Here is a 27,664-nt window from a genome sequence, read left to right on the forward strand (position 1 = left end):
AAAACCATATAATCATCTCAATAAATGCAAAATAAGCATGTGTCACGATCCAACATCTACTTATAATAAAAATGATCAGCAAACAGGAATAGAAGGGAACTCCCACAACCCGATAAAGAGCACCTAAGGAAAACCTGAAGGGACGTCATCCTTAATGGTAAAAGACTAACTGCTACCCCTGCAAGATGGAGAACAAGGCAAGGATGTCTGCTCTCACCACTTCTATTCACTATCCTACTGGAGGCTCTAGCCTAGGCAATCAGGTAAGTATAAAATAATATAAGGCATTCAAATTGAAAAAGAGGAAAAACTGCTTTATTCACAGGTGATGTGATCACCTATGCAGAAAATCTGATGGAATCTACAACTGGAACCAGATCAGTAAGTCAGCTAGTGAGGTCACAGGATATAAACTTAATGTTAGGTGGAGGGTATAGCTCAGTGGTAGGGTGCATGCTTAGCACACACAAGGTCCTGTGCTCAATCCCCAGCACCTCCATTTAAAAAATAATAATAATAAATGAAGTTAATATTCAAAAATCAATTGCATTTCCATATACTAACAACAATCAAAAATCGAACAAGCTGTACCCTTTGCCATTGAGCAAAAATAATATGAAATATTTAGGGATAAATTTGACAAAAGATGGACAATACAGTAAAACTATCAAACCGCGCTAAGAGATATTAAAGAAAAGTTAAATAAATGGAGAAAAATACTGCGCAAGGATATCAATTCTTCCCAAGTGGATTTACAGACTGAATGCATTCCCAATCAAAATCCTAGCAGGCTTTTTGTAGAAATTGACAGAATGATTCTAAAATTCATACGGAAATGTAAAGGACCTAGAATAGCCAAGACAACTCTGAAGCAAAACAAGGCACAATTGGAGGACTTATATTTGTAAGTCCTGACTCCAAGACTTATTAGACCAACTGATTTTCAACAAAAGTACAAAGGCGATTGAGTGCAGCAGGGACAGTCTTTCAACAAATAGTAGTGAACAACTGGATGTCCACACGCAGAAAGTAAACTCCAGTCTATAGCTCACACCATACACAAAATCTCAAATGATTCACAGACCTACATGCAGAACTTAAAACTATAAAACTTCCAGAAAGAAACAGAGAAGCAAGTCTCCATGACTGACACCAAAAGCAAAATCTACAAAAGAGAAACCTGATGAACTGAAATTCCTCCGAGAACTGCTCTTTGAATACACGGTGACGTGACAACTGGACAGTGACGGACACACGGTGACACGAGTGACAACTGAACAGTGACAGACACACGGTGATAAGCGGCAGGCCCTCCGTCGTCCCCCTCCTTGCCCCCTTCGACCCTTCCTACCGGGCAGCAGGTGGCCTGCTCCCTCACTGAGAGTCTCCCCTGGTGTCCACCTCACCTAACCCTCACTCTCTGGCCACTTCCCCTGCGCTCATGCGCTGCTCTTTGTCACACGCAGGTCACATCATGCCCACCTCTGCGCAGCAGTCTCCACTGCTGCCCCCGGAATCCAGCCTCTGCCCACCAGCCTGCACGCTCATGCTCACCCCATCCTCAGTGCGGCGTAAAGCAAACAAAAGATAAAACAGGCAAGTCATTCATGACAGATGGACAAGAGGCGCATCTGTCTCATGTTAACACGCAAAGGGGCCCGTCCGCGTCAGCAAGATGCACAGCAACGCGGGCAGCGCGCAGGCACCGGGCTCTCCCTGCGTCCCCAGCGGAAGGCTTGGGCGGAGGCCCGGCACACAGCTGCCCTCCGCCGGCACCAGACGCCGCCTGTGCTGTGGACCCACGCAGGTGGGGACAGCCAGTGGAGCCCAAATGGTCACTCTTCACGACAGGATCACCCACCTCCCGACACCCTCCTGCAGGAGGCCTCACGTGAGGGCAACAGCCATGTATGAACAACACTTACATCTACCAGGGATCTGGTTAGACTTTTTAAAAGACAAGCATGGGGAGAGGCGGTAGCCAGGGAAGTATCAGCCACGGTGGAAGAGCTAGGCTTCACCGGTTCGATAAGAGTCCCTCTGTGGCCCCCGCCCGGACCAGGCAGTTGGTCTGTGGGCTTATGACACACCGGGGTGGCAGCACAGACCCTGCTCCCTGTGGAGCGGACAGACGAATCTGTGAGTGCTCCACAGGGGAAGGGGATGCAAAGAGAGGGAAGGGTCTGGAAGGCCCCCTGCCTCCCTCAGGAAGCACTTAGAGGTACCATCTCCTTTCACCTGCAGGGCCAGGCAGGTCTGAGAGCAGCTGTTAGCAGCTGGGAAGCAGTGGAGCAGGACTCAAGCAGGACTGGCTCCAAGCACTCCCTCCACGCCCGCCCATGATGCCCATGAGCACAGGTCACAGAGCAGGGTGACCGTACACACTGTAGGCCACCTCAGTCAGTCAGGAGGAGTGAGGAGTCAGTCCTCCTCACCTGTACTCAGTCAGCATTCACTCAACTGCACTGAACAAATGCCCACGTGCTGCCGCCCCAGCCCACAGAGCCCCTGGCCTGAAAGGGCCATGCGTACAACAGCTGCCACATGGACGGGCACAGGCTGAGAAAGGTGCGGGGCCAACCTTACTGAGCTGGAGGGGTCAGAGACCACGAGGGCCACACCCCCAGCCCAGAGGCAGCCTGTCCAGAGGGTGTGTGAAGGGAAACTGGGAAGTCAGGACACCATGGGGGTCATAGGAATGTCCCACCCAGGCACGAGGCCCAAACACGAGGCCCAGGGGCCTTCCCTTCCTAGCACAGGAGCCAAAGAATCAACTCCCAGAGTCACTGACAAAAACAGGGCAGATGACCAAGCAGACAGCCCACACAGCTCACAGTCCCTTGAGAATCCAGGTTCCCAACATAAGCCACACCAAGCTGTGTCCCCCCAACCAGGTGCCTCCAGTGAAGAGGGCACCTTCCTCATGACGTCCAGCAGCCAGCCTTCCCTGAGCACTGGCCAGGAGCCTTCCTGGAGTCCCTACCCGAGCAGATCAAGCAGCTCAGCTCCATGAAGGGGCTGATCACAGATGGGCAACAACCCAGCTGCTTCCCTGGGCCTCAGTGGACTCTGGGTCTGAACCAAGCGCAGACACCTGCTTCCAGGCATGTGAGCCAGCTGTGAACTTGAGAAAGCAAGCAAGTGCCCCACGGTTCCACCTCAGGTCCACCAGTGATCCTCAGCCCAGACGTTGGTTTCAAGGTAACTCCAGGTCAGCTCAATTCCAGGTCATTCCATGCTGTCACCAAGAGAGACCAAAAACGCATGCTCACTTGAGCCACAATAGCCGAGGCCTGGGAACCAGGATCCTGCTGACAACAGCATCCCCAGGCCCCTTGGCTGTCTGGACCGCAGGGCAACTACATCACAATCACGCCACCGGCCAAGTGGCCCACAACTGATGCTTCTCAGGTGGGTCTCCTGGGGCCCCGTGCCTGCCAGCCCCCTCCATCTGGGCCATCATCACCACTCAACCCAAAGGCTCTAACACTCAATCCACCAACTTCACCCCTGACTTCTCTCAGGTCCCCGCCTCACCTGCCTCTTTTCCTATGTCATCATGCCCCCAGCTACCTCGGTCCGAACTCAGCATCACTCCCTCCTGTTCCTCCGTCTCCCTCCCCACACCCTACAGTCACTCACTGACCACCTTCTTCTCCACCTCTACCTTCATCCCTTTCCAAAGTGGTCACTGCCCCCAGGACTGTCCCCTCAAAGCCAGCTTCCACCCTAATCCCACCTATCCCCCCACCCCAGACAGCCGCTCCAGCTTATACCCCCCCAGAACCCTCTGCCCCCACACCCCCTTATGCCTCATTGCACTTGAGCTTATCAGTCACCCAGCCCCAACCCTGGCAAAGGGGACCCTCTTAAGTATGCAGGTTGGAACTGCCTGTGCACACAGAGCCCTTTTCTCAGACCCCAACACTGCACTGCAGCTATGCTGGTGCTGCAGGAAAATCAGAACCCAAAATTGGGCCTAGGAGGCCAGGGACTGTGGGCCAGCCCTGGCCTAGCACCAGCTAGGTCTCACCTTGACTGAGGGCTGGACTTCCTGCAGCCCCTTCCAGCTTTACCACCTACATTACACGACCAGAAATCCTTAGGACTTTGGACAAATTACCTCCCTGCTCTGGACTGCCTCCTTCTCTAATGTCAAAGAGAAAATGAGAAGAATACGACGGCCTCTGCTCTTTGGGACTGTCGGGGTCTAGGCTTAGCTTCCCATGGAGGCAACCCCTGAAGTGCCTGCTGGGGGAGCAGGAACGTGGACCACACGCCTCCGGAAAGTGACAGGCACTAGGACTGGCGACCCAGTGTCCCCCAGGGAGGGGGTGGGCACAGGGGACCAGGTACCTTGAGCCCCACCCTGGGAGGGGCAGGCGGGGCGGAGGGGTAGGGACGGGTAATCTGAGCCCCACCCTGGAAAGGGTTGGGCAGGGGGACTAGGCGCCCCGCGTCCCACCCTGGGAGGGGACGGACTCGGGGACCAGGCGTCAGGAAGAATGTGAGCGGCTAGGCTCCCAGGCCTCTCTTCCGGGTTGTGACGCGGCAGATCCCGCTCCGCGCGGGGCTGGACGCACCTGAGCCCAGGGAAGGGGCGGGCTCGGCCCCGCGACGCCGGGACCCTCCCTTTGCTCGCCGGGTGACCTTGGAGAGGCGCCCCCTGACTCGGCTTCCCCCGCGGCCTAGCCAAGGGGGCGGCCCAAGGGTCTGCGACCCAGGATCCCCCGAGGGGCACCTCCCCGAGGGAGCGCAGCCGTCCCCTGGCCCCCTGGCCCCGGCCCCCGGATCCCGACCGCCGTTTACCTGAGGGGCCGCCGCAGTAGCTGCCGGGGCACCGCCCTCCCGCCTGCCGTGGACCGGGGCGGGCGGGGCCACGCGACGAGCCCGTCCCGCCGCCCTCCGCCAACCGCGGCCCGGCTTGCGGTAGTCCGGCCCCGCCCCAACCCGATCTCCGAGCTCATTGGTCGGAGGGGCCTCCCTCTCGGTCTCTCCGCCCCGCCCACCGAACCCAAGAGAGCCGGAGCGCGCAAACTCCACCTCGTGCTCGGCCCCGCCCCCGGCCGCCCAGTGACCCGCACACCTGACTGTTGGGCGCGAGGACCGCCGCCGTGTGGGCCGCAAGGCGGGACTGGCCACTGCGCAGGCGCGGGAGCAGCCCCCCCCCCCCACTTCCCATTCTGCTGTGTCCCGGTCCGGTCCGTCACTTACACTCCACGATCCCCGCACACAGACCCCGCGCCACACACCGGGGGACGCAATGGGGATGTGGGTTCCGCCCGCCAAGGCGCCCAAAGCAGGTCCCCTCGCAAACACATACCTGTCCAGGTACACAGGCCAGGTGCCCCCAATCTGGACACACACGGGCTCTGTCATGCCCTCTATCTCTCACTCATGAACACACGCCCTGAACACCCAACAAACATCCCAGGGACCCCGAGGCCACCGTGTCCTTGCAAACAGGTACACACGTGCACCCGGGAGGCACACGTTCAGTCTGCCAACAGGCCGTGGGAATGAAGATGAGCAGGTGTCTGCATTCTGGACCTTGGAATCTGGAGGAGGCAGATTATAAACAAGTAAACGACTAAAATACACATGAAGTGCTCTGAGGGGTCGCAGCTAGAGGCTGAGAAAGGCAGAAGCTGAGAGAGGAGCCCGAGTTGCGGGCAGAGACACACTGGCACGTGCAAAGTCCCAAGGCTGAAATTGCCTGGACATGTTTACAAACCAAAAAATCAAGGAGTGAGTGGTGTTTCCGAAGTTCAGGAAGTAAAAAGAGCGATTTGAGAAGAAGTGGTCGGCAGCACTAACAGATGTGTGCCACTTGCTGGGACTGCAGAGAGCTGTGGGCTGGGGTGCAAGGAGGCAAAGTAGGGGCACAAGTTTAAACACTGGGGCAGGAGGTTTTAGCTCAGTGGTAGAGTGCATGCTTAGCATGCACAAGGTCCTGGGCTCAATCCCCAGTACATCCCTTTAAAAAGAAGTAAATAAATAAAAGTAAACCTAATTACTCCCCCCTCCCCCCCCAAAAAAAGACAATATAAAAAGTAAATAAATAAATATTAAACACCAGGGTAGGGTGGCAACTGAGTAGTGCCTGGGAGGTGGGGGCATTCTTTCACAGAGAAAGGCTTCAGCCTGTTTCTGTTGCAGGGATTCAGACCAAAAGAGAACTCGGATGGCGAAGAGAGTGCGGTCCTCAGCAGATGGCGTCTGGCCCCTCAGGAAGAGCCCCACCCCCACCCACCCCAGATTTCCCCACAGGCAGGAGGGGGAGGGGTGAGCCCAGGCATGTGGAAGTTGCCAGGGAGGGAGGCAGGAGGCCTTTTCCAAGCTCACACCTGGACCTGGACGGCTCACTCTCCCTTAGTTCCCATGGCCAGCGCCTAGCAAGCCCAGCTGGCTGGCCCTGCCCCTCCCCAGCCTCAGCTCGATTTCTTCACCCGCCAAGCAAACAAGCTGCCCCAGCACAGGTCACAGCCGTCTTTGAACTTTGATTAAATTCTTAAGGCTAATCTCCCTTCCACAACGGCAAGCTCTGTGAGAGAAAGGCCCCTGTCTGTGATTTGCTCCCAAGGGCTCAGCACCAAGCCCAGTACTTGGCAGGCACTCAGTGAAGCTCCGTGAAGTAGCTGGATGAGCCAGGGTGCAGAGAAAGTGGAAGGTGGACAGAGCTGGTGATCATTCTGGATCCTGCCTGTCATCTGCCCAGGCAACAGTCACTGGCTTCCAGTTGTGTTCTGGTACTGGTGGGAGCCAGGAATGTGAGGGGGGCACAGCACAGACACCCTTGGCCGGAGCCACATGGTTTTCCCTTTTGCTGCTCCAGCTTGGACATGGCACTCTCCAGCCTAAGTAACACCTGAGTAACTATCCCAAGTTAAAGCCCCTCCGCTTGAAATACCTGGAGCGGTTTCTATTTTCCTAAACCTCAGGTCAGCAACAAACCAGTTTGTCCATATTGTCTATATTCCAGGCAACTTGCCAGAACGGGGCTATAGGGGAGCAAGGGAGCATCAAACGCAAGCCCGCTCTCAAGAAGCTCAAAATCCAGCGGGGATGAGATGTGTCTTACTCGTTCACGAGCGAGTACTCTGAGGCTCTCCCTGCACTGGGAGTAATACCTCACCCACCGTGAATCCCAGGGGGACAAGCCAAGTTCACAGACCCTCCCAGGACAGCAGCCACAGCCACTGTGCATCCAGCTCACAGAAGAGATACCATGAATTTGGGCCCCATGTGTGTCATCTGTAAAAGGGGTATCACTTGGTGGTGCTCAGATTTGAAATCCTGGGTGTGAACCGTCTACCACAGGACAGGCACATCGGGCGTAACTGTGAACAAAAGCAGACTGCAGGAGGGGCGGCTGCAGCTCCTAGGAACGCTTTGAACAGCACCCGGCCCATGGCAGGCACTCAGCAAACAGTAGGCGGCTACTCCCCAGCATAACAGCACCCACAGGACTCCAGGGCCCAGGAGACAGGAGGGGACATGTTGGCTCCTCTCTCCTGGAGCTGGAGGGTTGAGGTAGGCCCTTGCAGATCTTTGCTTGCCTGGGGAAATGTCATCAAGTGTGCAGAGAGCTCTAGGGGAAAGCCTGAGCAGAAGCTTTAGTCCCCAGCAGAGGAAGGCTGAGTGGCTCCCCCACATGCCAGCTTCTTTGAAGGCCTTTTATGGCCAGCCAGGGTGGCCCAAGAGGCCTTACCCTGGCTCTAGCCCTTAGGGTTCTCATCCTACCAAGTGGGACCCATGCAGGGCAGGAATGGTTCCAGCAAGATGTCTTTAGAGCAGGCAAGTCCTGGGGGACAGGACAGCCCCTTCAAGGGCACAATGCAGGTATGGCTCTAGAACCTGCCCCTGCTTTCCCAGACCCTGCCCTCTCCCACGCCAGTTCATGCTTGTGTAGCTGGGTTAGCCTCCCATCCTGAGCTCTCAGCCCCGGTCACTCTCCCGTCTGAGCCCCAGTCCCAGCAAGAATTCAGAAACTGGGCAGCAGCCTTGAGGGGGCGCAACTGGCCTCCTGCAGCCCCATCACCCCTGCCCCTCTAACACAAGTTAGGCCTCAGCCGTGCCTCCCAACCCCCTCCCCAAGACCCTGCAGTGAACTGGACGGCCCCACCCTCTTCTGCAGTGCCCTGCCCTCCATGAAGGGCAGTGGCAGCAAAAACCGGACTAGAAAACCTTCATGGAGCAGGTGCGTGAATGCAGGGACAAGGGCTACCTGCTCTCCTCCAAGAAGAATGGCTCTGGGGCCTTCCCCAAAGTCTGCCCGACCTATGCCATGTGAGAGCACATGTGGCACAACTCAAAGCTGGCCTCTAACCTGCGACGCAAACACTGTACCATGGTGAGGTCGGCCTGCCTCCTCCCCATGGGCCCCGCCTCCAGCCCAGCCCCAGTGGCCCCTGTCCTAACTCCACTCAGGCACCCCTCAGGGCCTCTGGCTCCCTCCTGGTCCCACAACCTCCCTGAGGGCCAAGCCTCCTGCAGGCTGATCACTCCCAGTTTCCAGACGCCCTGAACATATAAGTTCTTGGATGAGGGGGGTCAGCGCTGGCCCCCAGAGATGCTGCCAACCCTACCTGGCCCAGCCAAGTTCCACAGTGAGCACAAAGAACAGAGGCCCCTCACGCCGCATCCTGCCCCGAGGGGCTGTGGTCTCCCCACAGGGGCCACCCCCAACCCCTGCAAGCAGCTATCAAGGCCACCTCCACCTCTGAGGCCCCACAGGCTCTCCCGCTAGTTCCTGCCCGTGAGATCCTGTCACTCAGTGTTGCCTACAAGCACCTAAATGTGGTGGAAGGGACCCCGGGGCCAACCTGTCCCCATCCTGCCCACTCCAGGCTTGCACCCTTCCCCACCAGGGACCGTTATGCTCAGGCCCAACCCCATCCTGAGACCCCAGTCCAGTGCCTGGACAGCCCCTCCTTGGGACAATAGCAGGTGCAGGTGGGTGGGAGTCTGGCAGGTGCAAGAGACCTGCCAGAACAGCCAGCGCTCCTACTTGATGCTGAGTGCCAGGACCCCATCCGAGGCCTGCTCCAGCTGCAGCCCCAAGTGCACCTGGGCCTGCAGCAGGTGGCTAAGCACCACGCACGCACTCTTCTGCACCCTGCTCGGTTTGTACCAGGTGTGACAGGCCCACGAGGGTGGGCAGGTGGGCAGCTCCTCAGCACCTCCTGCGCCCCACCCACCACCATCTGACGGTCCCACTGCAATTGGTTGCAGAGAAGCTGGAGGAGTCTCAGCTCTCAGCGTCCCTGGATAACACGGAGCCCAGCTCAGACTCAGATGCCCCAAGGCCCCTCCTGCAACTGCGGCGTCTGCAGCAACAGGGCGCCCTACCCAATGGCACCTCCGTGCCTGAGCACCCTGGGGCTCGCCCCAGACGAGGTGCGGGCTCTGCCGGGCTGGTGCTCTGGGGCTTGGAGGCCAGTCATGGGGCGCAGCGGGGTAGGTCCCTCCGGCATCGCTGTTGCTGTGCTCCGTGTCTGCCACCCAGAGCCTGCCTGGGCACCACCTGTTAACCGAGGGTGTGCAGGCAGGCCGGGGTGAGGCCAGATAAAGCGTTTATTCTGTGGAGCCGAGGGTGTGGACTTCACAATACAGGAAGAGGGCCACAGGCCCTGGGGCACCTCGAAAAGAGTCCACATACCTACATGCCAGAGCTTTCATTTAATTGGGAGGGAAGGGGGAATAGAGAGGGACTACTGAGGAGGGAGATACCTGGCACCACAAAGAACCCAGCCTTGATGGGAGTGCGCAAGTGGAGCTACCTCCAGCTTTAAGGCAGTACCAGACTGAGACTTGTGGAGTCGGGAGTATTGGGAACTCTTGGGAAGAGAAGCTACCCTCTGGCACCAGGGTACAAGGGGCCTGGGAGGGCCAGTACACAGGGGTCCTGTGCAAAAGATGGCACTAGGTTTGGTGGGAGGCTCTGGAAGAGAGTACAGTGGGGTGAGGGCCAAACAGACAGCCTACCAGTGACAGTCTTCAAGGCTTGGTGGCTGAAGAATTGGGGGTACCACACATGGAGCCAGGGGCTCCAAGGGGGCAGAGGGTGGTGGGGAAAAAACCTTGGACCATGGGCAAGGCTGCAGGCGTATCAGGGAGGCTCTCAGCATGGTAGGCAAGGGGTTCTGGGGAGCTGAGACTCAGGGAAGTTGACCAGGGAGAGGGCCTAGCTATTGGAAGAGGGCGAGGGCATCAGCTTAGTCCAGAACTGGGAAACAGGACTCGAGGAGCTTGCACAGGGCTGAGAACTGGGTTTGAGCAAGGTCAAGTGGGAAGGTGGAGAGGATGAGAGGGAGTGCTCCAGGGAGAGGCCAGGGGGATGCAGCCCTAGGAGGCTCCAGGACAGGTTGTGGCTGGTGAGAATCTCAACAAGTCAGCCCTTTGAGGCCGAGTCTCAGGCAGGGCAAGCTGAGGGCCCCAGGACAGGACTGGCAGCAAGGGGCACTGCAAGCACCTGGGTGCCCACCTACGCCCAGACCACTGCAGCACCCCTGGGACTGGGAAGCTTCAGCTGACCCCTCCAGCTTGCAGTACTTTTCTGTCCAGCCTCATAGGACACCCCGAGGATGTACCTGAGCAAGTCATAGGGCCTGGCCAGCTCTGGTTGAACATTCCTTCTCTGAGCAACCAGCATTCTTGCTGGAAGCAACAGTGCCCTCAAAACTTCAGTGTTTCCTGAGCACTCGCTCTAGGGCCCTCAGCAAGGACCTGGAGCTTACAGGTGGCTCTGCTTCTCAGCAGCGCACAGCCTCAGAGCAAGGGGACCCGGAGGCCTGCCGGCAGCTGCAGATGGGTCTGGTCTGGGAAGCCTGGAGCTGGTGGCGGGCTTCAGGGGCCTCAGGTGGGTGCAGCTCCCTCTGCTTGTGGCTCTGGAGCCAGTTCCTGCTCCTGACGCTTCTGCGCACACTGCTCCTGGTCCTGGAGGTCCTGCTGCTGCAGCTCTCGCTCAATATCTTCGGGCACCTGCACCTCCAGCAGGTTCTCCATGCCGTGCTCCGGCTCGTCCCCAATAAGCACCTGCCAGCAGGGCAGGCAGGTGAGCAGCTGGCTAGCACACCACGCTCACCCACCACCCCCCTAGCCCCGCACCCACCTGGATGAGTTTCTCACAAGCCATCCGCACATCGGGCTCTGACTCCCAGCTGTGCAGCTCACGCAGGATCAGGTAGGCTCCCTGGTCTCTCACCTGCTTCCGACCAGGCGCCGTTGCTGTCAGCTGGGAGAGGACAGAGGTTACCCAGATGTTGTGTACTTGTGTGTGTTGCGGGGGGCATTAATGTAGCAGGACCGCTGCTCACCAGCATGATGGCCTCAATGAGCATTTTGCGGATGTCGGCATCAGACTCTCGCTGCTTGTCTGACGGCAGGTACTGCAGGTCAACAGGCAGCCCTAGGGGTGAATGTGGGAGTCACTGGGTCCCTATGTGGCCCCTGGGCTGATACGCCAGACCCTACCATTGTAAGCCAAATCTGTGCTTAGCTCCCTGCTGGAATGTTTCAGAAGAGGCCCTGACCTGGACACCTTCTCCCTCTCCCCTAATGGCCTCCCTTCCTGCCTAGCCAACCCTGAGGCTCAGCCCAAGCCACTCACGCTCCATCTCCTCCTCAGAGAAGTCCTCAGGCCCAGCCAAGGGCAGTAGCAAGAAGGGGAGAATGTCCACCTCGGGCCCAAGCAACCACTCATGGTGTCCTGGGGGAAATAGGAATGGAGGCCAGTCCAGAGGGGCCCCAGTCCAGTCTATCCCCCCCCCCCATTCTCCGACATGGCAATTTCCCCACCACCACTCACGGTGCTCGAAGCAGCAGTTTCGCAGTGTCCCCACCACCCCGCCCCTGCGCACCGAGGAGTCCGCGTATTGGGTAAGGGGCAGCAGCCGCTGGACCACGCACCTGGAGGGAAGGACCACTCAGTGCCGTCCCTTCTCACTTTCACCCCCTCCCAGCGAGCACCCTGGGCTTCACCTGTCGCGGTCTAGCAGGAAAGCGCGCGTGGCGGGACGCTGGCTGAGGTTAGAAAGCACAGGCCCCAGGTAGTGAAGGGGCGCGCGGGGGTTGTAGCCGGGAGTGCACAGCGCTCGAACCAGCCGCTCCAGGCCCGTCTCCACCGGCTCCGCGGCCGCCAGCGCCGCCATCAGCGCAGCACACGGCGCCGGCTCGCGGCTGAGGTTAGCCAGCACGGCGGCCGCCTCTTCGGCCCAGGGCCACTGTGGGTCCAACGCGCAGCCCAGCAGGCGGGAGGGCAGCCCGGGCTCGGCCGCCAGCAGCGGATCGTACAGGCCGGGGTCGGCGGCCAGATTGACGAGCGCGCGAGCGGCGTCTCGGGCCGGGGCGGGAGCAGGGGCCACCGCGAGCTCGACCAGCGCCCGCAGCAGTGCCCCTTGGCCGGCCAGCAGCGTGCGGCCCGGCTCCGAGCCGGTCAGCGCCAGCACGTGCTGCGCCGCCGCCGCCTGCAGGTCACCCCGCGCTCCGAGCGCCAGGAAGGGCAGCAGCTTCGCAGCCGCCGCCTTCGGGCCGGCCTCTGGCATCGGCGACCCTACGGAAGCGAGGCTGCCGGCTGACGCGCCCGAGTCAGCCCCGGCGTCCACCATGCCGGTCGGTGCGCTCGGGTCAGCGCGCGTAGATCCGCCTGGCACCGCCGCGGCGCAGCGGCCCCGCCCACCACGGTAGCGGAAGCTGCAACGGCCAATCCGAGGCTGTCGACTCTGCGCAGGGGGCGGGACCGCCGCTCGGAGGCGGGGCCACGCGGAGGCCGGGGGATTGTGGGATTGGGTGCCGGCCCGGAAGCCGCGCGCCTCAGTTGCCCGGCAGCGGTGGGGGTCCCGAGGCACGGACGCTGCGCCAGCTGTGGCGCCGTCGCAGGGGGTCCTGCCAGCCACCGAGAGCTGGCTGGTCACGTGGCCCTCTTCCTTCGCGGGCCGACGGAGATCCATCTTCACTGAAAGCGAAGCCAGACTGACTGCTGGTGTTAGACTAGCTTGTATTCCCGGTATGATCTCCGTTTGGTCGGGAGACATTTTCACTTTTATGTATTGCTGTGTTCAGTTTGCTGAAGTTTTGTTTAGAATTTTTTACATCTCAGTCCATAAGGGATATTGATCTGTGGTTTTCTTTTCTTGTAATATCTTTGTCTGGTGTTGGGTAACATTGGCCTCAGAAGGACTGGGGGGAAAATTCCTCCTCTTGAATTTTCTGGAAGAGTTTGTACAACTAATGTTACTTCTTCCCTAAATGTTTGCTAGAATTCCCCGTGAAGCCATCTGGGCCTGAAGTTTTCTTTCTGGGAAGGTTTTTCAATTATAAATTCAATTCCTTTAATAGATACGTGTATGTTCAGGTTGTCATTTCCTTCTTGGGCGACTTTTGGTAATTTGGGTCTTTTAAGGAGTTGGTCCATTTCCTCTAAATTTTTTAATTAATTGGCACAAAATTCTTCATTATATTCCCTTACTGTCCTTTTAGTATATGTAGAGTGTTGTGGTATCACCCGTCTCGTCGCTGATATTGGCAATTTGTGTCGTCTTTCTTTTTGTCAGTCTTGCCAGAGGTTTGTCAGTTTTACTAATCTTGTTAAAGAACTGCCTTTTGGATTTATTTTCTTTATTGCTTCCTTTTTCGATTTTATTGGTTTCTACTTTGACCTACTGTTTCCTTTCTTCTGCTTACTTTTTGAGTTTAATTTGCTGTTCTTTTTCTAGTTTCTTAGGGTAGAAGCTGAGGTCATTGATTTGAGATCTTTTTTGTTGTTGTTACTATAACTTTTTTAAAGTTGAAGTATAGTTGATTTACAATGTTTCAGGTGCACAGCAAAGTGATTCAGTTATATATGTATATATATATTTTCAGATTATTTTCCATTATAGGCTATTAACAAGATATCGAATATAGTTCCAGGTGCTCTACAGTAGGTCCCTGTTATTTTATTCTTCTTTTCTAATACAGAAGGTTTCCCCCCATTTATTATCTGACTTATGGGTTATGTTACGTACTTTTACATAGGTTAAAAACTCCTTAATAGATTGATACATTATTTTTATTTCACACTAAGGGTCAGGATGAAGCCTCTGGGGCAGTGATGCCCTGGAAAGCCACTCACAGGGAACAGTATGCCCCTGAAGTCAGCAGATCATAAGGTCCAAGGGCTGCGATTTGCCCCCACCTGAGACCCATGGGAAGGGCGCCTCATAGCCTCAATCCCGACCTAAACTTTCATGAAAGTGAAATTGAAACAGAAATTGAAGAGGATGGACAAGTCCAAGAATGTGCCCACCTCTCCAGGAAAACCACATGCTCGGGACACACAGATTCCAGTCATAAGAGCTGAAAATTCCTCAAGATGTGGAATTGGAATATTATGGATAATCTAGGTAAGTGATGCCCTCTGGTGGGAACTTTTGACTGAGACAAAAATGTGCACCTTCAGGGCCCACTGGCATCCAGAGGACTAATGCGCAAGCCCTGGCTTTGATTGGTTTGAGGAAGTTTTTATGGTAGTCACCAGTAGGGAGCCTTAAATATCCCTAAAATGAATTAAAAGGTCCAAACTTTTTGAAAATAATTTCAAAGTTAAAGTTACAAGAACTGTGCAATGAACCCCCATATACCCATGACCCAGAGAACTCAAAGTCAAATCCCCAGGTCACACCAGTCACCCCAGTAATGACCTTTTACAGTAATGGCCTTTCAGCAAAAGGTTGTGCCTCTTGTCCCCTTTGGTCGGGAACAGCTCCTCAGTCTTTGATCTTGGTGCCCTTGACACAGACCACGGCCATGATCAGGTGGCACTGTGTCAGTTGGTTCCAGGCCTGGAGAAGTTGATTTCATCACTTAATTAAGGTGGAGTTGCCCAGGCTTCCTCACTCTCAGGTTACTCTTTTTCTTTTTTGTATTTAATATTTTGTGGGGAGATACTTTGAGACTATGTAAACATTCCGTTCCTCATTCACCTTTCACTCGCTAGTTTTTTCATGTTACTATTTTTTTCTCTGACTTATGATCATGGTGGTTGCCAAAGAGTGAGTTTCTAATTTTATTGTTTGTTATGAGGGCAAAAAGCTTTCTCTTTACCTATTTATTTATGTCAACAAAGACTCATGGATTCCTAGTTTATTCAAAGAAATGTAATATTTTCCTGTCATTATTTTGATCCTCAGATTGTCCTCAGTTTGGCCAGTGAAAGTACCTTCAAGGAGGCTCCTGTGTGTTTTTTTAAATGTTTTTAAAATTAGCTTTATTTGAAACCAGACAGTACCCTGCAACACCTGCCCAGGGACAGACCCCCCCCCCCGCCCCATGTCCCTCTACCCTTTCTGCAGAGGAGCTTTGGCCTCCTAGCACTTCCCTGAGTTCCAAAGAGCAAATTTAATCAGAGAAGTGAGAAAATGCAGAAACAAAGCAGTCAAGCAAGACAAAATAATAATAGTTCAGCCATAAACAAAGTCAAGGACCTTGAGGGCTAGAGATGACATCCTGAGCCACAGCCTTGAGTGGTTTTGCAGATACTGAAACCCCCACCAGGTGGAAGAAGTTCACTGCCTGCTGACCACCAGCACAGAGACTCCAGAAAACTGATCATTGAGATTCCTGAAATACCACCCTTCTACCTCACCATCAACCAATCAGAGGTTGTCCACAAGCTGATCACCCACCCAGTGATCCGCCTTCCTCACTCTGTCTTTAAAAATCCTCCCTGAAAGCCGTCAGGGAGCTCGGGTATATGGGGCATTAGCTGCCTGTTCTTGCGATCAACACTGTACTTTCCTTCACCACAACCTGGTGCAGTGGATTGGCTTTGCTGTGTGTCGGTTGAGTGGACTCAAGTTCCGTTTGGTAACATCGAGGTATAAGCCACATACCATACAGGTCACCCATTTAAATTCAATGGCTTGTGGTATATTACATTAACTTTTGAAAGTGGTTGTAAAGTACATACAACAAAATTGGCCATTTAACCATTTTAAAGTGTATCATTAGTGGCATTGATTATGCCCACAGTGTTTCCAAAACGTTTTCATCACCCAGAGCAGAAACTCTAACTTTTAAGCACTAATTGCCCACCTCCCCTCATCACCCACTAGTGACCTCTAGTCTTTCTTTTTTTTTAATACATTCTGTTCTTATTTATTTTATTATTTTTTAATGGAGGTACTGGGGATTGTCTGTCATGTCTGCTAAGCATGTGCTGGCTGTCTCTAGACATGTCTATTCTAGGTACTTCAGTGGTTACATCTCATGTAGCTATAAAACAACGTCAAAACCAAGGTATGCATGTAGTTCCATGCCACCGTGTGACTCGTGTAGATTCATGTAACCAATGCCACAGGCAAAACCGGGAATAGTCTCATCACCACGAAGCTCTCCCTCCTGCCCGCCCACCCTCCCTGCCCGCGGCAACTACTAACCTGTTCTTCACCTCTCATCTTGTCGCTTCAGGAATGTTATTTAACTGGAATCACAGAGTAGATGATGTTTTGAGACTGGCTTTTTTCACTCAGCATAATTCTCTGTAGACTCCAGGTTGCTGTCTGTGTCAGTAACGGTTCATTTTCCTGGCTGAGTAGTCCACATGTGGACGTGCCACGGTTGGGTTGGCCGTTCGCCTGTTTAAGGACCTTTGTGTCCTTCCCAGTTTGGGGTCATTACAAATAAAGTTGGTGTAAACGTTGGTGCACAGGTTTTTTGTGGACATAAGCCTTCATTTCTCTGGCATGAATGCGCAGCAGTGTGATTGCTGAGTCGTGGTTTTCAAGAAACTGCCAAATCGTTTTCCAGCTTCTGGACCATTTTACATTCCCACCAGCAGTACAAGGAGGTCCAGTGGCCCCGCAGCCTCCCCGGCAGTTGGTGGTGTCCTTTTTTTTCAGCTGCCCTGCGCTTCCGTTTCCCCGTCTCCGCACGGGCTCATTTGCCATCCTTATCTCCTCTTGGGTGAAGTGTCTGTTCTGTTTCTTTTGCCCATTTTCTAGTGGGGTGGTTTGGCTTTTACAGTCAATTCTGAGACTTGCTTATATATTCTGGATATGTGTCCTTTGTGGGTAAGTCCTTTGTAGGTATTTCCTAGTCTGTAGATGGTCTTCGCATCCTGTTAACAAGGCCTTTCACAGAGCGAAAGTCTTAAAATTTGACAAAGTTCCATTTATTGATTTCTCTTCTTTTATAAATGGTGTCTTGGCGTAATGTCTAAGGCTCTTCATCCATTGCTAGGTCCAAGAGTTTTTGTTTTCTTCTAAAATTTTTATAATTTTACATTTAAATGTATGAACCACTTTGGTCTTTGATTTTATGGTGTCTGTTGGCCAGTAGAATTTTTTTAAATCAGAAAATATGCCTCCCCTTTCTGAGTATTACTTTTTCTAAATTGCCTTCTGACATATTTCTATGTTTTCTACATTCCAATCTTCAACTCATCTGAAAATTACTCATAAGTGACACCAGGAAGGGGTCCAGCTTTGCTGTGTCTGCGCTGTGCTCAGCACTGTCCCTAAGTGCTTCAGGTACAATAATTCATTTCATCCTCATGGAGGCCTGTGAGGCATTACTGCCCCATTTCATGCATGGGGAAACTGAAGCTTAGAGAACTTAACTCACTTAAGGTCACAGTCAGGAAGCAGAGAAATATATATGTCTGTGTGTATTTCCTATACATACATTGCTATTTTGACGTCTTCTATAGTGGAAATCATATTCTAGCTTTTTGTACATTTTTCTATTGGGTTATGTGATTTTTTTTAGTGGTTATTGATTTGTAGAAGTTCTTTATACACTTTGGAGATGAGCCATTATTAGGTACATGTATTTTAAATGTCTCCTCCCACTCGGTCACCTTTGTAGTCTCAATGGTGTATTTAAATTAATAATATTTCCTAATTTTTAAAAAATTATATATTAATATTTACTAATAAATGTATCGTTTTCCTTTATGAACACTGGGGTTTTTTGACTTGTTTAAACTTTTGTGCTACTTTCTCATGTTTGTATTTAAAGCATTTATTGCTTTTATAATTTAAACCACGAAGCAGCAGTGGAAGCAGACCGACTGCTGTGGGCCTCACAGCCCGTCTCAGCCAGCACGGCTCCTTCTACAGAAACGCCAGGGCTTTTGGTCACCTGCATCTGCACTTCCGGCCCCGCTCAGCCAAGGAAAGGGCTGCCCCCTCGGCAGCCCGTAACAAGAGCCCCTGCACGGCTTGGGGGTTGTGGGGAAGGTGGAGGGACACCAGTTTTAAACATAAAGCCACCGAGAAGAAACATCTGAAGTCAGAGGCTGAAAATGCGGGAGAGAAACCACCACCCAGGCCGCCAGCAGCCAGCTGTGAAAGCTGGAACGGGCCCTCAGCAAAGGCAGTCCCAGCAGACATGTACCCCGGGGTCCCACGGTGGCTGGGTCAGTGCCTTCTGAGGTCACAGCCGTTCAGAAGAAAGCCGAGGCCCTCTTGAGACCCTATGCGTCACAGACAAGGTCGACCTCCTGGTGACTTTTAGGTTGAAAGGTCCAGACGACACTGCCCCTTTGTTGCTCCTTGAATAAAGCACGAAGGGCCGCGTCATCAATCCTCCTCCTTTCTAGCCTACAAGTAGCAGAGCTCTGACAGACTCCTGGTTTCACCTGCATCAAACAACTGCAGGTTTCTCCCCACACACCTGTGGCCACCCCAACCCCAGTAATAACTGATAAAGGTTGGCTGCGTGCCTGAGCAGGGCACACCCATCCTCCGGCTTCCCTCTCTGGAGTAGACTGGCCCGACCCCACCAGGAACACTGCTCCACCATGTGCTGACCACAGCCCAGATCCTGTCCCACCCTGGACCCCACTGTGCCCCCAGCTCCTGCCTCACGTGTGCAGCTGGCCACCGGCAGGCTCACGACACACCAGCCAGACCTCTCTGCCCACCTCAGCGGCCCCTAAAGATGAAGGTGGCATCCAATGTGCTGGCTGTTGCATGTGGACTTTATTCCAGCCCTGGGCCCCGGCCAGGGGCAAATAGCCAGCTAGAGAGCTGTGTCCTGACTCCAGACTGGAGGGAAAGGGAGGGGGGACGGGGTCAGGCCGAGGCTGCTAGCCTGGTCAGCTGTAGCTGTCAGGGTCCGTGTCATCTGGCAGGAAGTAGCGCTGCAGGGCTGGCTGCAGGAGCAGTGAGGGCAGTGGACGGGCAGGCCTGGGCCAGTCTAGGGGGAAAGGCTGCAGTTCCACTCGTGGCAGCGGCAGCTTCAGGGTCCGGATGGAACTGTCCAGGGTGCGGCCCGGCTGGAGCCGGGACAGCATCTGACCTGGGAGCCAGCAGGACAGTGAGGCCTTGGGGTGGGGTCAGTGCTCGCTGGGCTGGGCTGGGGTGAAGGCCAGGTCCCAGTTTCTACTCCTGTCCCCACTCACCCCTCAGTTTCATTGGAGACCTCTGGGCCCTGGCCTCCTGAAGCCGGAGGATAGGGTAGTACCTGGATGGTAAGGAGACGGTTTGGCTGAGCCGGCCCGTCAGCCACCCCACACCGGCTCCTCCCCAGCCTCATCGTGGCCAGCTCACCGGCGATCTCGGAGCTCTGGCACCACTGTGCTGGGCCCCTGAGGGCGCGGGCGCAGGGCAGGGCGCGGGCTCCCTGGGTCCTCCTGCTGGTGGCCCTGCCGCCTAACCTGCTGCTGCTTGCAGAAGAAGTTGAGGGCGTCGATGGGTCCCAGGTCCAGCACTTTTGACTGTGACCAGTCCGTCTGCTCCAGCGGCAGAGGCTCGTCCAGCAGTGCAGTGGGCGAAGAGCAGAAGTGAATCAGGATCTCAGAGAGTGCGCGTCTGGTCTGCCTGAAGCGCGTCTGTGGTGGCATCTGCTGGGCCTGAGACTCCAGGGCGGCCACGTCCGGCTCCCCAGGCGAGACCACCAGCGAGGGCGTCCAGGAGCGGACGGAGGGGGTCACAGAGATGTGAACAGTTGCCCCAGAGGCCATGGAAGTCTGCGACAGGCCCTCCTTGGCAGGAGGGAGGGGTGCTGAGGTCTCCGAGACCTGGGGCAAGATCTCGGACAACTTGGTCACAGACGGCTGCAGGGTTTCCATCTGCAGGGGAAGGTAGCCAGTGGAGGGTGCACTGCAGTCCAAGGCAGAGGCTGCCCCCTCCTCCACCAATAGTGAGGCCCAAGTGGTGCTGCCCCAGTTCCAAGCCAGCGGGAGACCCCACTGCCATCTCCTCCCCAGGGAGGAGCAGGAGGATCCCAGGAGATGGGGAGGGGTTGGGGGTTGGGGAGGACGGATGAGGCACAGAGCTGGGGCGGGGCAAGGAGCCTGCTGGCCTCACCTGGGAAAGCCTCCGGAGAAGGTGGGAGGCTCTGTGGCCCAGCGGCCCACCCCACCCCAGCCCCACCCCAGCCCGCCCAGACCTGCAGCTGCTGGATCATTTCCTCCAGCTTCTGGCAGCAGCGCGTGCGCAGTGCAGCCTTGGAGTCACAGTCCGGGCCCTGGACCCAGGTCAACATCTCCTGGAACAGGAAGCCCTGCGGGTCCTGAAGGCCTAGTCCGTCCAGCAGCTTCTTGAGCTCTGGCCTGGGACAGGTGTGGGCGGCTTACTGGAGGCCCCGGGGCTGGCAGGGAGGACGGGTAGAGAGAGGGACTCACCGGCAGGAGGCGGGCGAGTAGAGGAAGTAGGACATGAGCTCCAGCACCACCTCGCGGGACTCCAGGGAGCAGGCCAGGAGCAGCTGCAGCGCCAGCATCACGAATTGCTTCTGGGTCTTGTCCTGAGTGCGGGGGAGGGGAGCGGATCACGCCCGGCGGGGGAGGGGCGGGGCCTCTCGAGGGCTGGGGCCCGGGGCGGGGCCTCTCGAGGGCTGGGGCCCACCTCGAAGCTCGGCGGCTGGTCCAGGTTGAGCAAACGCACAAGGATGCCCTGCAGCCGGCCACAGAAGCCTCTGCTGACATCAGGCAGCAGCCTCAGCAGCACGTGCAGGATGTCCACGCGGTCGGCCCAGGAGGCCTCGTCCAGCAGGTCCATGAACAGCAAGGCCAGGCCCTCCACCGTGCCCACCTCAGGGTACGCCTGCAGGGCCCGCGTGCTGAGGCCTGCCCCCTGCCCCAACCCAGGCCTCCAGCCTCCCCATCCCATACCCGAGCCCGCGCTCCCAAGACTCCCCCGAACCTCCAGGGTGAAGATGGGGAACAGCTTTTTAAACCAGTTCTGCCCAACGAAGAAATGCAGGAAGCTAGGCAGGTGCCCGTGGCGCTCTTCCCAGAGCGCGCGCCCACGCCGGTGTGGGGGGCGGCGGAAATGGGTCTCTGTCCTGGTGGTGTCGTCGCGGGGGCCCATGGGCCTCCGGGTCAAGTACTCAGAGACCTGGGGGGAGCGGCAGCAGTGCAGACCCTGCCTCTCCAGCAGCTCCCTAACCCTGACACCAGGGGACACCCACCTGAGCCTTTAGCTCCTCAGACTCCAGCAGCTGGTCAGAGAGCTGCCCACAGGGACTCAGGGCATCTGAGGCCCAGTCCAGCGGCTCCTTGTCCTCCTCTTCCCCCAACCACTGGATCAGCCTCTGCTGCCACATGGCGTGTTGCTGCCTGATGCCCCTCACCAGCCACAGGTCGTCCTGGCTCACGCCTGGCTACGAAGGGGAGAGCGAGTGGCTGCAGGGCTCCTGGGAGCCAGGCCCTCCCATTCACCCCTCCCCGGCCCCGCCAGCACGCCCCCAGCTCTGCCCCTTGCCTTTGGTCTGCTGCTGTGGGTGAGCTGGCCCAGGGCACCGAGGCCTCTGACCTCCCCAGGGAGCCACATCTGCTGCAGCACCGCGGAGTTGGGCACGCAGCCCGGGAAGTGGACAGGCCGTGTCAATTTCTGGAGGTGCAGGTCGGGGCCGGCACCACGGGGCAGTCTGAGGATCAAGCTCCGCCCTGCCCCAGAGGCCGCCCTGGCAGTGCACCCGCCAGCCAGGTCTCTGGGTCTCTGAGAGCTGGGCTCAAAGCCCTGCCCCCACAAGCACAGACAGGGAGAGAATCTCTGGCACAGGGCAGTCAGGGCAGCATCAACTGTGGTAACTGAGGTGGGAAATCTGGGGAACAGGCGGCCTTTGGGGAAACCCGACACCCCAGATGCTCTCCATGGGACTCAGCCTCCCATCCTGGAGCAGAGACACCAACAGGAGAGGGACAGTAGGAGTTCAGAGAGGGGCTGTTGAGGCCTTGGATAGAGGCCATAGCGGCTGGAGGGGTCAGTGACCCACCTAGGAAGGTAGGAGGACCAGGTCTGTGTGCCAGACAAGGCCTATCTGGGCATTTGGATGTGAGAGTGTAGGCAGACAGTGCCTTGCAAGAGGCTAGCTCTCAGACAAAGTCCGCAGGGGGCTCCCCAGCCGACATCTTCTCTAGGGAGGGGTACGCAGGCACAGCCAGCTGGCAGAGGCTCTGGCTTTGCCCAGTGCTGCTCTGGGGTCCTTGGCTCTCTGCAGCTGGGTCCCAGAGTGCAAGGATGCAGGGCACACAGAGCAGCAGCACTGGAACTGGGCCAGGGGCGCGGGGCTGCGGGTGGGCATGGCCCTTGGGTCAGATTTAGACACAAAGGTTTGCGGCAAAGGGAAGATGGGGTACACAAGAAGGGTCCCCACAGGGAGGGAAGTGCCTCTAGGGAGAGCAAGGGGCTCCCACCTTGTAGGGCTGCATGGTGGCGGGAAAGAAGCCCCCGAGGTTGGAGAGAAGCTCCTGGGGCCGCCTCTTCGGTGGCAGGGGGATCTGGGAATGGGACAGGGCTCAGAGCCAAGCTTGGACTCCAGAGTCCCTGCAGCTCTGCCCTTGGCTGGGCAGGACCCCCACCTGCCCAGGCCCCTCACCCTATGCTGCAGGTGGGAGGACAGGGGGTCCGGGGCCACAGGCTTCTCCCTGCGGAGCCGCTCCGACTGCAGCTGCAGGTCCAGACTGAGGCCCAGCTCACAGCTCAAGGAGGAGCGAGCCAGCAGCTAGGGCCCAGGAAGAGGAGTCAGAGGCGAGGGACAGGGATCCCAAGGTGAGGGCAGAGGGGTGGGAGGGGTGGGAGAGGTGGGAAGCCTCACCTGGGATGCTCTGCTGTGCACCCTCTGGTGGTGGGGTGGGACAGGCACGGGCACTCGGGGAGGGCGGGCAAAGCGCCGGCCCAGAGCCCCCAGGTCCTGTGGTGGCAGGGTCATTGACGCTGGGGGGGCTTCAGTGCAGTCCCCAGCCTGTCCGAGGCTAGGGGCGTCTCTGGGCAGGTCGCACACTTCCCAGGTCTCTCTCTCCACAGTGAAGGGCAAGGCACTGCACTGCTGGGACTCTCTTCCAGTATACTTGCCCTGCCAGTGGGGGAGGGGGGGCAGAAGGGCAGTGTCAGAGGCACAGGGCAAAGTGGGGGGCTGGGGGAGGCCCCATACTCACCAACGGGCCGGGGCCGTAGATCAGACGGAGGTAGTTATCGAAGGCCTCCTGGCACTGCCCGGAGAGTGGGGCCTGGGCGGCCGGGCTCACCAGCCCCAGTCTCAGCTGCTGAAGGTCTTGGTCCCGGGCAACCAGGGCTTCCAAGTCCTGGGGTGGGGGTCAGGGGTCAGCCTGTTCTTCCTCGAGCCTTGCCGCGTGCTGCCCAGACAACCACAGGGATCCCAGGCTGCCCCGGGGACTGAGGGGAGTGGCTTGAGCCTGGGCAGGGGGCAGGGCTGGGGCACCGGGGTGGTGAGGGGGTCAGGACCCACCCCACCTCCTCCAACACTGGCTGCTGAGGTGCTGCCGTCTGGCGATGGATGAAGGACAAGGCTGTGCTGCAGACAGGGACGGGCATGGGTGGGTCACGAGGTGGCACTACCAGTGGGACAGGGCAGAGGTGGGACAAGGACCCGGGAGGTGGGTGGCCAAGCCCCTGGTGGGGAACAACCAACTGCCAGGAGTGGGGAGGCCAGGACTGGGACAGGCCTGCAGTGGCCCAAGGGGCCTGGGAGCCCCAGGGTCTCATGCTGGGGACACAGCCTGGCCCTGACCCAGGGAGCTGGGCGGGGACCTCCAGGACAGTTCAGCCAGGCTGGCTAGCAGACCTGAGGCTGGCCGCCCCATGCAGGTTGGCAAGCCTCCGCAGCTGGTCTGAGGTCAGCGACTCCTGGCTCTTCAGGGGCAGTGGAGGGTCGTCTACCATGTCGGCGACCTTCCCATACAGCTTCTGAGCAGGGAGAGGAGCCTGGAGCCCTGGCCTTGCAGGCTCATCTGCTGACAGCAGCCCCACCCTGCCCACGTGGCACTCAGTGCACACCTTAACCAGGTAAGATGTGGGCAGGTAGAGCATGTGGGACACCAGGCAGAGGCGGGAGCCCAGTGCCAGCACCAGATCCCCGCTGTTGTTGCAGAAGGTTAGGGCCTGAGGGGCACCATTCAGCTGCAGGAGCCTGGAGGGATGTTCAGGGCTAGAGTCCAGCCCTGCTCCACGGAGTGGAAAACCGAGGCAGCAGCAGAGGCAAGGCTCTCTCCCCTATCAGGCTGCTGGGCTCTGGTTGAGAGCAGAGGCAGGAGAACCCAGAGGGCCACCCCCACGCTCCTGACCCTCCCTTTGCCCTCCCAGCCCCAGCCCACCGCAGCAGGCGGTTCTCTGCTGTCCAGATGCGGATGGTGCAGTCCAGGCTGGAGCAGGCGTACAGCTTAAGCGTGGGACAGCAGCACAGGCCTGGGGGCCAGGGCTCAGGGTCAGGGACCAGATCCATACGGTGGCCTGGGCGTCACCTTTGCCCTGTCCCCTCACCGGTGATGTGGTCTGTGGGGTCGTCCTGGGGCTGGTGATCATAGCGTGGGCGGCTGTCCAGGCCGAACTGCACCAAGCCATAGGTGGCACTGTGGGGGTCCTCAAAGCCCACAGTGACGTGCTTCCCAAGTGCACAGAGTACCACGGCCGGGTGGCAGCAGGAGAAGGTGCGAAGCAGGCTCAGGCTCTCCTCAGCGTAGGGGAAGACGCGCCACATCTTCACGGTCAAGTCTCCCCCTTGGGGGCGGGAGCCATGGTTGGGGGGGGAAGCCGGGGTTCCCAGGCCACCTCCTGGGGGAGGAGACGTACTGACCGGAGGACACGATGCTGTTCCAGGTGGACTCGATGGCGGTGACGGGTCCTGGGCTGTGTGCCACCGTGTGGAAGACTCTCTTCGATGAGCGCAAGTCGAGCACAGACAGGGCGCCGTCGGTGTGCCCCACCACGGGCAGGTACCTATGGGTGGCAGCAGCCTGTTGGCGCGGGCCCTGTCGCCTTGCCCAGCCCTCACTGTCTCTGGCACCCACCGGTTCTTGTCCTTCCAGGCCCAGGCCATGTCAGTGGGGCACAGCTCGCCCTCGAGCTGGCGCACGATCTCCCATGTGGCAAATGCACTACTGGGGTCTGTGAGGTGGCTGTAGAGGTGCAGGCAGCAGGGCCTGGACGCAGGGGGTGGCGGCGGGCACAGGCGGTGCAGCACCCTCATGGGGCAGCGAGCCGCGTTGGCACACAGCAGGTGTCCCGCACGCGTCAGCAGCCACAGTGCTTCGTGAGGCAGGCAGTAGGCCACGGCAGCCACGCAGTCTGCAGGCTCAAGCAGAAGCGCGCTCACGGTGCGTCCCGTCGAGACGGACACCAGGTAGACCGAGCCATCGGCGCACGCGCACACGAGGCGCACAGGCAGCGGCGGGTGCAGGGGCATGGGCAGCGTGGGCGCCACCTGCAGGTGCAGCACCGGCGCTGACAGCTGCACCAACGGCGAGTAGAGCTCACGCAGGCGCCACAGCTCCAGGCTGCTGGCACGCAAGGAGAGCAAGGGCCAGCCAGGGCCGGCGGGGGCCAGCAGGCGGTCCACGCTCTCGGACGACACGCCCCGGCCCCAGCAGCTCAGCGCCACCTCGCCCACCTGCGCCGCTGCCTGCAGGTCCCACGTGCGCAGCGTCCCGTCCTGTGAAGCTGACAGCAGCAGGGTTGTGTTGGGGAGCACAGCCACTGCAGTCACCGGGCCTGCAGGAGGGACGCGGGTCACTGCACATCAGGGACTAAGGAAGGGGAGCCGTCAGTCAGGGTGGTGGCCAGGAGCAGCGTGGCCAGGAGTCAAGGAATTCCATGCCCAGAGCCCCTTAAGGCAGAAGGCTGTGCACAAGGTGGAGGGAGACCAGGCCTCAAGAACCACGGTGGCGCGGCGCACCTGTGTGGCCCACGAACACCATCCGGATCTGCCAGTCAGCCTCCCACACCTTCACCGTGCTGTCCCGGGAAGCTGTCACCATGGCCTCTACATCCCTGCAGTACGCCAGGTCGCAGATGGTGCTGAGGGGTGAGAGGGAGGCCCGGCGGACTTAGCACCGCCTTGTGTGTGTGTACCTGCACCCCTGCCATGACTGGATTTCCTTCGCAGACTCGCCTCATGAGTCCCCCGTCCCTGGGCCCCCTCACGTTTTGTGCAGATCTCGACGCACATCTATGAGAACCCAGGCTTGCAGATCAAAGGTGAGCACAGCTGAGCCGTAGGCTGCGAAGCAGCACGGGACCTGATGGGGAGGCTGAGGCCCCAGAGCCAGACGCGCAAGTGCACCTGCCTGGCCCGGCAGTGGCTGCAGAGGTGACCTGTGCGGAACCAGGCAGCGGCCACCTGAACGGAACTTCCAAAGCGCCAGGCTGCCGTCTGCCTCGGCCACTAGCAGCAGCCCGAGATCGGGCACTGGCAGGCAGCAGATGGGCTCGCAGCCTGGCACCCTGTGCACCCCTGGTTTACTCAGCCACAGTAAGCTTAAGTCAGATCTCAGTATGGCCAGACCCACTGGGCCCCAGCCCACAAAGCGGCCCACAGTGCCCAGCGGACCCAGCACTGCCACTAGCCCCGTGAGAGCAGCAGGAGCCGGCAGCTTCTTCTGCATCCAGCCGTCCTCCCTGTGCAAGTGCAGGTGGCCCGCACCATCCAGCATCACAAAGCGTCGGCCCACCGGGTCCTGTGCCACCGAACGTAGCCCGGGTGCCACCTCCAGGAGGCGCAGTGGCTCCAGCCCGTGGGTCAAACGCGCCACGCGCAACTCAGCTTTCTTCTCCTGTAGGCCACGACCAGCAAGCCTTAGTCAACCTCATCGGGGCCAGGGGTTGGGGGAGAGCAGTGCACCCGCCTCTGGGAGCCAGGAGGATCAGGGCTGGGGTCCTGCCGGGGCCCTTAGTAGAAGAGCCAGGCCAGGAAAGAGGCCTTGAGCCAGGTACCCTGAGCAAGCCACACCTTTTCCACGAAGTTCTGGAGGCCTGTACGCAGAAGCAGCCACAACTGGCGGGCACGGGCGCTCGGGCTCATGTTCTGCCACTGTGAGTTGCTGGTAAAAAGCCGTGGGGCCGGCTCTGAAAACGATGACGCTGCAGGCCAGCAGGAGAAGCCCTGTCGCTGTTCGGCTGTGGACCCCCAGCCCTGGAGGTCGGGGGCAGCCAAGGGCCCTCCTGAGGGCCCTGCCAGGTGAGGGGACTGCCCCGGGAGTGCTGCGTTCCCGGGGAACAGGACCTGCGCCACAGGGGTCGAGGCCAGGCCACCTCACCATTCCTCTCCTTGAGCAGCCCCGGGTCCGGGACATCATAGATGTCAGCGTCATACAGGTCCAGGTCCAGGTCTGAAAGCAGGAGGTCGCCTTCTGCTGTAAAGGGGTTGCTCGCATCCAACACATTCGACTCCATTTCAGCAGCTGCAGGTCCAGGCGGCTCAACAGCCCCTGTGGCCGTTG

The 27,664-nt window shown here is 57.9% G+C and overlaps 3 protein-coding genes across 3 annotated transcripts in view; all 3 read right to left on the minus strand.

Moving 5' to 3' along the window:
• MROH1 (maestro heat like repeat family member 1) overlaps nucleotides 1-4,960 on the minus strand; it is a 65,942-nt gene extending 60,982 nt beyond the window's left edge. Inside the window, 1 exon segment of the mRNA XM_032467555.1 lies at nucleotides 4,810-4,960. The gene's annotated coding sequence lies outside the window, so the exon portion shown is untranslated.
• A 4,598-nt stretch (nucleotides 4,961-9,558) lies between these two features.
• On the minus strand, nucleotides 9,559-12,676 carry HGH1 (HGH1 homolog). The gene is made up of 6 exons (XM_032467775.1): nucleotides 11,983-12,676; nucleotides 11,810-11,910; nucleotides 11,612-11,710; nucleotides 11,319-11,410; nucleotides 11,114-11,236; nucleotides 9,559-11,037 (listed from the first exon to the last, which is right to left on the minus strand). The coding sequence occupies exons 1-6, from the start codon at nucleotides 12,606-12,608 to the stop codon at nucleotides 10,858-10,860; spliced, it is 1,221 nt and encodes a 406-aa protein (XP_032323666.1). The 5' UTR covers nucleotides 12,609-12,676; the 3' UTR covers nucleotides 9,559-10,857.
• A 5,611-nt stretch (nucleotides 12,677-18,287) lies between these two features.
• Nucleotides 18,288-27,645, minus strand: WDR97 (WD repeat domain 97). Its single transcript, XM_032467540.1, has 24 exons — nucleotides 27,482-27,645; nucleotides 27,175-27,305; nucleotides 26,370-26,998; nucleotides 26,122-26,243; nucleotides 25,238-25,937; nucleotides 25,024-25,166; nucleotides 24,711-24,947; nucleotides 24,545-24,635; nucleotides 24,228-24,360; nucleotides 24,016-24,137; nucleotides 23,685-23,745; nucleotides 23,369-23,515; nucleotides 23,029-23,286; nucleotides 22,810-22,935; nucleotides 22,628-22,711; nucleotides 21,693-21,821; nucleotides 21,400-21,591; nucleotides 21,132-21,326; nucleotides 20,835-21,032; nucleotides 20,612-20,733; nucleotides 20,377-20,539; nucleotides 19,536-20,290; nucleotides 19,388-19,449; nucleotides 18,288-19,284 (listed from the first exon to the last, which is right to left on the minus strand). Exons 1-24 carry the CDS (start codon nucleotides 27,615-27,617, stop codon nucleotides 19,082-19,084), a joined length of 5,139 nt encoding a protein of 1,712 aa, XP_032323431.1. The 5' UTR covers nucleotides 27,618-27,645; the 3' UTR covers nucleotides 18,288-19,081.
• Nucleotides 27,646-27,664: the final 19 nt, after the last annotated feature.

Source organism: Camelus ferus, chromosome 25 (genome assembly GCF_009834535.1).
Source record: "Camelus ferus isolate YT-003-E chromosome 25, BCGSAC_Cfer_1.0, whole genome shotgun sequence".
Lineage (NCBI taxonomy): Eukaryota > Metazoa > Chordata > Mammalia > Artiodactyla > Camelidae > Camelus > Camelus ferus.